The following is an 8870-nucleotide window of genomic DNA, read 5'->3' on the forward strand; positions in this document are numbered from 1 at the left end:
ATTTCATAGGTTAACATGGAGAAGGTGGGTCAAAGGCTGTATAGCTCCAAAACGAAAATCAGATATAGAGTCACACAGCACAGAACAGGCCCTTCAGCCCAACTCATCCACGCTGACCCATCTGAGCTCGTCCCATTTGCCTCTGTTCAGTTCATATTCTTCGAAGCTCTTCCTCTCTACATATTGTCTGTCTGTCTTTTGGAAGTTGTAATTGCACTTGCTTCCTCTGGCAGCTCGTTCCAGATACAGACCACCCTATGTTGTTGAAAGTCACTTTATGAAGTGTTGAAGTTTAATAGACAGCTCCGAATTTAAAACTTACAGTTGTCTAAAAGAAAGGGGTGAGAAGACCGATTACTTTTTTTTGAAACGGCAGGTTTAAGTGACAATCTCAAGCACAGCAATTGGCCTTTTGAGATGATGTGCACTGGTTTAAAGCACAAGGCCACGGTACAATCATCGCCTTGAAGACATTGCATTGAAGATTGAATCTCCCATTTTCCAAGCATTCTCTCAGTTTCTCACCAAACATCATTTCATTCTGCAGCAGAGAAAATCCAATGAGGAACTCAGATCATAGGTGTCGATGTGAAAATTTCAACATCCCAACAATATGTTATGTTATTCAACTGGAATACAAATTGAATTCTGCACTACCACTGTGTTTTTCTTGAAGCCAATAAAGAAGATTTAATAGAACCTTTTATGGAGTGTGGGTACAGAGACCTGAAGAATCGAAGAGAACAGAAGGAGAAAACAGTTTAACACTTCAGGTCAAATTTTGTTCTGATGAAGGGTTGTGGCAGGAATATTACTGATATTGTTTCCAACAATTTCTCTTCTTTGATTTTCAACATGTGTTTGGTTTTACCTTCACAGAGGACAGATAAAGAGTCCAGTGTTTGATGCACTACAGAAAAATATAATGTGAAATTGATCAAAGCAATGCATCATACAAAGGTATGAAACTTTAATGTTTTTTAAGTGCTCCAGGGCAATACACAATTGAATTACATTGTAAAGTTATGTTGATCAAGATATATTGGAAAAATAACCCTCCAGGTGTTGGAAATGTGAGGTGTAAACAGGCTGCAGGCGACTCAAGACGAGGAACCCATGGAAGCTGCGGGCTGCTGGAGACTGGCTCGGGCTGGCTGGAGGGGCATTTGGATGCGAGGAGGTGCTGAGGCCACTGAAGGGTTCCTGTCTGTGTCGGAGGTTCGGATCTGGGGCTCGGGTTCCCGATGGTTTAGACTGAGTGGCTACGGGGTGTGGGGCGGGAGTGGAGGGCTGGAGGAAAATCTACGGACATTCGGTGACTCTGGGGGGAGAGACTCTCTTCTGTTTCTCCCTCTCTGACTGTAAGAGGCACTTAGGCAATTCGTGCTAGTGGTGAATCTGTCCACCTTGCAGTAGGCAAAAAGGAAATTTATGTAATACAACACTGTTTTATAAATTGAATCTTGAATCTTGAAACACTTATCATTACCGTGGAATGAGGAATGGATAACATGTTGAGCCCAAGTCCCATCCTGATGAAAGTCTGTGGCATGAAACATTAAATTCTTTTCTTCTCCACAGATTTTTTTACCTGACCTTTTGAATATTTTAACCTCTTTTTCTTTTTACCACTGGTATGTGGAGATGCTGTCTTGGGTAAACTTATACCTCTCATTTTGTTCGTTTTAGATTGGTCACAGTGTTTGAGCTACCGAAAGAAAATAGACACACACACCGAGAGCAGTTCAGTTTATACAAATGTTTATTACAAATTCAAAAGCTGATTTCACACTACAATATGCAAGCCCTTCCCAACTATACTTATCAACGCTTGGACTGGTCCCAACTGCCGAAGCGAGGCACCGACTGCACACTTGTAGTAGGTTGTCAGGGCGCCGGTAGCAACTTCTCCACCTCCCCTGACCGGGTTGTTGGCTGGACTCCAGAAGTTCTTTTTCTTGCTGAGAGATGTTGCCACCTCTCGGAGAGTCTCAAACTTTAGCAGCGGGACCATGACTTATATTACCCAAAAACTGCTTACCCAAGCACCTATTCCCAGCACAGCAAGAAAGATAAGCAAGCAAGCTAGCATGCTAGGCTTCTAACGAATAACATAATTTTCAGCTTATCACTTTGAATACAATGGTTTATTTTGCATCAAGGCTAGGTCTCTGACAGTCTGTGGCCAAAACAAGAAGGAAGATTAAATGTTCTTGGTACACAGATGTCCTTTCGTCAAATAACAGCATCTCTGGCCCCTTGGTGGAATTTAGCTTATGTCTGCTGATTCTAATACACAAGCAGGTTCTCAGCCTTGCAGAACCCAGAGCTGAAAAAACAGGTTAGAATCTTCCATTACAGATGCTTTGAGGCCAACTGGCTTAATAAGACCTCAAATAGTAAATGTGACCAATGCTTGGCATATTCGATCTATCTGAGAAGTGGCAAAGTCCACCTTGATGCAGCTGAAGGCCACACAGGTCTCTGACATCAGGGAAAAGGAGGTGAATTTAACGAGGGGGTGGACCTTGCCGCATAATTTGGGACCCTCTGGGCATGGTAGAAGAACCCCAGGCACCTTTTCAAGGCCTTGAGCCTGTGGGGAAGGGGGAGTTCGTAAAGAGGGCTCATGCAGTTGGGACTGGGGCCAATGACTCCATTCTCCACAATGCAGCCAAAGATAATGAGGCGAGTTGTGCGAAATACACACTTATCCCTATTCTATGTAAGGCTGAGGAGTTCAGCAGTCTGGAGGAAGTTTTGGAGGTTGGCATCATGGTCCTGCAGGTCAGGGCCACAAATGGTAACATTGTTCAGATACGGGAATGTGGCCTGCAGCTCATACTTGTCTACCATTCGGTCCATCTCCCACTGGAAGACCGAGAACCACTGGTGACTCCAAAGGGAACCCTCAGGAAATGGTAGAGGTAAACATCTGCTTCATAGTTGGTCCTCCGGGTGGATAGGGAACTGATGATATGTCGACTTCAAATCAATAGTGGAGAATACCCGATATTGAGCGATTTGATTTACCATGTCGGATATGCAGGGAAGAGGGTATGGGTCCAACTGCGTATATCTATTAATGATCTGACTGTAGTCGATGACCATTCTGTCTTTCCCCATTCTTTACTGCCACCATTTGGGCTCTCCAGGAGTTGGTGCTGGCTTCAATGATCCTTTCATTCAGTAGCTGCTGTACCTCTGACCTAATAAAGGCCCTGTCCATGGCATTGTGTCACCTACTTTTGGTGGTCACATGTTTACAGTCAGGGATGAGTTTAGTGAACAGCAACAGAGGGGTGATCTTGAGGGATGAAAGACCACAGGTCGCGCACGCCGTGTTGGTGGCTGGAAACGATGGGATGAGAGGCCAGGGGGTTTCCATGGGTGAAAAACTGTGGACAGTTTAAAACTGCTGGATTCAGGCAGTGGGGGGGGGGGTTGAGAATGGGACCCATTGTATCCATCGTGACGCTCTTAAGAAGTCCAGCCCCAGCAGCACTGCAGCGCAAAGCTGCGGCATCATGAGGGGTTTAAAGTCTGAAGTCTGTGGCCTATTGTAGAGCTCGTCGAAAGAACCAAAGACTTGTTGATCCAAACCAAGGCTTTTATTAGCAAAAGACCGGAGCTCTTCACAGGTGGCCGACCAGTCCGGAATGATCCGACCTGGCTAGGGACACAACCCTTTAAGGCCCAAACAATAGGTGTGGCTTAGCTCTCAGCCAATCGCTGTAAGCACAGTCTAGATACAGTAACTATATACACTATGTACATTGGTGATAGATCTGTACTATCACATTCACCCCTTCTTGGAGAATTGACCCGGGGAAAAAAAAAAAAAAACAAAAACGAGGGAGAGAATGAAAAGGGGTAGGTCAAGGACTGTAGCGGTCAGGGGGTCTGACCATCCGGCGTGACCGCCGTGGTGCCGGGATTGGGGTCGCTGGAGTGGTGTCACCAGCGGGCTCATCGGGTGCGACTGCTCCGTCGCTCAATTCCCCAGTCGTTTTGTCGGCAGGGTGGCCCGAGTCATTGGGGTGCTGTTGGTCCTTCTGTTGCGGCACGGGGCCTGGAGCATAAGGAGTTGGGGGGTTTGCTGGGTCTACCGCGTCCTGAGCTAGGTCCCGCACCGAAACAGTGTCCTCCCGCCCGTCTGGGAACTCCACGTATGCGTAATGTGGGTTCGCGTGGAGTAGAGTCACTCGGTCGACCAAGGGGTCATTCTTTGAGTGCCGGACGTGGCGTCGCAAAAGGACGGGGCCAGGGACGGTGAGCCATGCCGGTACAGTGGTTCCCGATTCGGATTTCCTCGGGAAAAGGAACATCCTTTCGTGGGGGGTGGCATTTGTTGCAGTACATAGGAGGGAGCGGATGGAGTGTAAGGCACTAGTGAGAACCTCCTGCCAGTGAGAGGTGGGGAGACCTTTAGACCGGAGAGCCAGTGTAACCGCTCTCCATATGGTGGCATTCTCCCTCTCGACCTGGCCATTACCGCGTGGGTTATAGCTCGTGGTCCTGCTTGAAGCAATGCCACACTCCAGAAGGTACTGTTGCAGCTCTGAACTCATGAATGAGGACCCCCTATCACTGTGGATGGAATTGGGGTACCCGAAGATGGTGAAAATACTGTGAAGGGCCTGTATCACTGAGGTGGCAGTGGCGTCTGGGCAGGCCACAGCGAATGGGAAGCGGGAGTATTCGTCGATGGCCGTAAGGATGTAGGTATTACGGTTGGTCGACGGTAGGGGTCCCTTAAAGTCTACGCTAAGACGCTCGAAGGGGCGGGTGGCTTTGATGACGTGGGAGTTATCCGGACGGAAGAAGTGGGGCTTGCATTCGGCGCACACCGAACAGGCTCGGGTCATGGAGCGGATCTCCTCAATTGTGTAGGGTAAGTTGCGCGCCTTGACAAAGTGAGCAAACCTAGTGACCCCTGGATGACAGAGCGCCTCATGGAGTTTCCGTAGTCTGTCCATCTGTATGCTGGCGCACGTCCCCCTGGAGAGCGCGTCAGGCGGGTCGTTGAGCTTACCAGGCCGGTACAGGATGTCATAGTTAAAGGTGGAGAGTTCGATTCTCCATCTGGCGATTTTGTCGTTTTTTATCTTACCACGCTGGGTGTTGCTGAACATGAAGGAGACCGCGCGTTGATCAGTCAACAGTGTAAAGCGCCTCCCAGCGAGGTAATGTCTCCAACGACGTACCGCTTCAACTATGGCCTGGGCCTCCTTCTCGATCGAGGAGTGTCTACTCTCCGGACCCTGGAGGGTTCTGGAGAAGAAGGCTACAGGCCGACCGGCCTGGTTCAAGGTGGCTGCCAGGGCGAAGTCGGATGCATCGCTCTCGACTTGAAACGGGACAGACTCATCGATCGCGTGCAGCGTCGCAGCAGCGATGTCAGATTTGATTCGATCGAAAGCCGCTGTGGCTTCGGTCGAGAGGGGAAAAGAGGTGGTCTTGATAAGAGGACGTGCCTTGTCGGCGTAGTTTGGAACCCATTGTGCGTAATAAGAGAAAAGGCCCAGGCAGCGTTTGAGAGCTTTCTGGGTATGTGGGGGGGGTAAGTCCATTAAGGGACGCATGCGGTCAGGATCTGGCATGACTATCCCGTTTTCCACCACACAACCTAGAATAGCGAGTCGTGTGGTCCGGAAAACACACTTGTCCAAATTGTAAGTCAGGTTTAGCTGACGGGCAGTTTGAAGAAATTTGTCTAGGTTGGCGTCATGGTCCTGCATGTCGTGGCCGCAGATGGTGATATTGTCCAGATACGGGAAGGTAGCGGTTAGCCCGTTCTGGTCCACCATCCTGTCCATTTCCCTCTGGAAGACCGCGACACCATTTGTGACCCCGAATGGTACCCTGAGAAATTGATATAGCCGCCCATTCGCTTCAAAGGCCGTGAATGGTCGGTCCTCGCAGCGGATCGGGAGCTGGTGGTAGGCCGAACGTAGGTCAATAGTGGAGAAAATGCGGTACTGGGCGATCTGGTTCACCACATCCGTGATGCGTGGCAGGGGGTACGCATCCAGGAGTGTGAAGCGGTTAATGGTCTGGCTGTAGTCGACCACCATCCGTAGTTTTTCCCCATTCTTGACAACCACCACCTGGGCTCTCCAGGGGCTTGAACTGGGTTCGATGATGCCCTCATCCAGCAATCTACGCACCTCACTCCTAATGAATTGCCTGTTTTCGTAACTATATTGCCGACTTTTGGTGGCCACAGGCTTCCAGCCAGGGGTGAGGTTTGCGAAGAGTGCTGGCGGGGCAATCCGGAGTGTGGAAAGGCCGCAGGATTGGCCCCGGGGCACGGGGGCGGGTTGCTCGGGTGCTTCGGGAGTGGGGCGATGGCGATGGCAGACCGAGAGGGGGGCGTGGGGTCCCCCAAAGTGTAGGGACACCGTTTGGAACTGACACTGGAAGTCTAATCCCAGCAACACTGGGGCGCACAATTGGGGAAGGACGAATAATTTAAAGTGGGTGACCGTCACGCCCTGTACTTCCAGCGTGGCGATGCAATACCCCTTTATCCCAGTCGAGTGCGACCTCGTCGCTAATGAGATCCTCTGGGTAGTGGGGATAATGTCAAGTCCCCAATGGAGGGCCAGATCTGGCTGGATAAAACTGTCAGTTGACCCAGAGTCAAATAAGCAATTGGTGTAGTGTCCATGCACTTTAATCAGTTCCATTGCTCTGGTGAGGGGATGAGAGCATTGCTGGTTTAATGTTATTGAAGCAGTTGACAGGCGAGTTTTGCGCGAAGACGTCACGCAACGGGATGACGTCACGCAACGGGATGACGTAGTCAACGCTCGAGGAGCAGGTTGGAGAACCTCCCGGAAGTGCTGTTGTGGCGGGTGAATGGTAAGTAGTGGGGTTTGTAGTTGCTCGTGATCGGTGGTCGGGCCCTGGCGGTCGTCAGCGATGGACGCTAGGGTGAGCACCTGGTTGGCCGCGGGGGTGGCTGCGGCGGCGGTAGCGTCGGCCCCGGGGGTGTCCGTGGCGGCGGCAGCAGCGGCTGTAGCGTCGGCCCCGGAGGTGTCCGTGGCGGCGGCAGCAGCGGCGGTAGCGTCGGCCCCGGGGGTGTCTGTGGCGGCGGCGGCAGCAGCGGTAGCGTCGGCCCCGGGGGTGTCCGTGGCGGCGGCAGCAGCGGCGGTAGCGTCGGCCCCGGGGGTGTACGTGGCGGCGGCAGCAGCGGCGGTAGCGTCGGCCCCGGGGGTGTCCGTGGCGGTGGCAGCAGCGGCGGTAGCGTCGGCCCCGGGGGTGACTGTGGCGGCGGCAGCAGCGGCGGGCGAGAGGCAGGCCATCACCATGGTTGCGACGGTGGGTTGCCCCTTCCGGGTTCGGCGTCTCCGTGACGTCAGGCGTTGCCGTGCAGGGGAGCCCTCGCTCTCATTGGACGAGAGCTCTGGGGAAGAAGGGTTTGAATGGGATAGTGGCGGTTGGGCTTCACACGAGGCACTGTGTTTGCTGGCGGCCATTTTAGACCTACAGACTGCAGCAAAGTGGCCGTTTTTAAGGCACTTCTGGCACCTGGCTTTTCTTGCTGGGCACTGGGATCTGCTGTGCTTGTTCCTCCCGCAGAAATAACATTTCGGGTTCGCACGGGGCAGGGTAGCAGCAGCCGACAGGCCGTCAGGGGTAGGGTAGAAGGGCACTCTACTCACATCAGAACGAGGGGTCCAGTCCCTAGAGAGCTCGGTGGACTTTAAGGCTGCATCCTCCATCGTGATTGCAATCCGGGCCACGTCCTCTAGTTTTTCTACCCCTTGTTCGAGCAAACGCAGCCTCACTTCGTTCGATCGGAGCCCAGCCACATAGGCATCCCGGACGAGGTCGCTAGTGATCTCGGCAGCAGTTTTGTCCACACAGTTACAGTCCTTGCCCAATGCCTTTAGTACTTGTAAATATGCCCTGCTGGACTCACCGGGCTGTTGTTTCCTCGACGCAAGCATGAGCCGGGCATGAACTCTGTTCACCGGTTGATCATACAGTCCTTTCAGTACCTTTATGGCTGCGGTGTAAGTGGTCTCATCCTGGATGTTCTCGTAGACTCTCAAGGACACCATAGACAGCAATGCTGTTAGACGCTGGTTATCCTCCTCCACCTGAATGAATCTCAGGAAGTTTTCAAAGTTCAGCAGCCAGAAGTTAAAGGCTTTGAAGGCTGTAGCTGACTGTGGGTCGATATCAAGTTTTTCTGGCTGAGTTAAACGCTCCATCCCTTTCAAAAAAAATTCCTTTTGCTAATAAAATTGTAGAGCTCGTCGAAAGAACCAAAGACTTGTTGATCCAAACCAAGGCTTTTATTAGCAAAAGACCGGAGCTCTTCACAGGTGGCCGACCAGTCCGGAATGATCCGACCTGGCTAGGGACACAACCCTTTAAGGCCCAAACAATAGGTGTGGCTTAGCTCTCAGCCAATCGCTGTAAGCACAGTCTAGATACAGTAACTATATACACTATGTACATTGGTGATAGATCTGTACTATCACACCTATACAGTCAGAGTCATTACATAATAGCCACGAACATATGCCATTTGGGACTTCAAGGCCAAAGAAACTCTGTGGTTTACTAGCCTTACCATGAGGGAGCAGGGCAGCACTGTGTTGGGGTGGATGAAGCTCTCCATGCTCCCAGTGCTCCTCAAGTGACCATTTATGATGTCCATCATTGATCTAGTGAGTTGATGAGGGGTCCCTTCATCTAGCGTGATGGAGGCCTGTGTTGAGTCGCTGTCAGACTCCGTAGATACGATGGAACGTTTGGGAGTTTGGTTCCAAGATGGCGGCCCCCAAGGCCAGCACACAGCGCTGCCAGGTTGGAAAGGTGGCAGCATCCAAGATGGTGGCCCCCATGTGGTA

The 8870-nt window shown here is 51.5% G+C and overlaps 1 protein-coding gene across 1 annotated transcript; it reads right to left on the minus strand.

Moving 5' to 3' along the window:
• Window positions 1-1766: 1766 nt before the first annotated feature.
• Window positions 1767-8486, minus strand: LOC138744607 (uncharacterized). The gene has a single exon (XM_069901006.1). The coding sequence runs from the start codon at window positions 8223-8225 to the stop codon at window positions 3879-3881; it is 4347 nt and encodes a 1448-aa protein (XP_069757107.1). The 5' UTR covers window positions 8226-8486; the 3' UTR covers window positions 1767-3878.
• Window positions 8487-8870: the final 384 nt, after the last annotated feature.

The sequence above is a fragment of the Narcine bancroftii genome, chromosome 10 (assembly GCF_036971445.1).
Source record: "Narcine bancroftii isolate sNarBan1 chromosome 10, sNarBan1.hap1, whole genome shotgun sequence".
In the NCBI taxonomy this organism is placed as follows: domain Eukaryota; kingdom Metazoa; phylum Chordata; class Chondrichthyes; order Torpediniformes; family Narcinidae; genus Narcine; species Narcine bancroftii.

Excerpts from the sequence above, each read along its gene's own strand:
- LOC138744607 (XM_069901006.1), bottom strand. The coding sequence starts at position 8,225 with ATGGAGCGTTTAACTCAGCCAGAAAAACTTGATATCGACCCACAGTCA.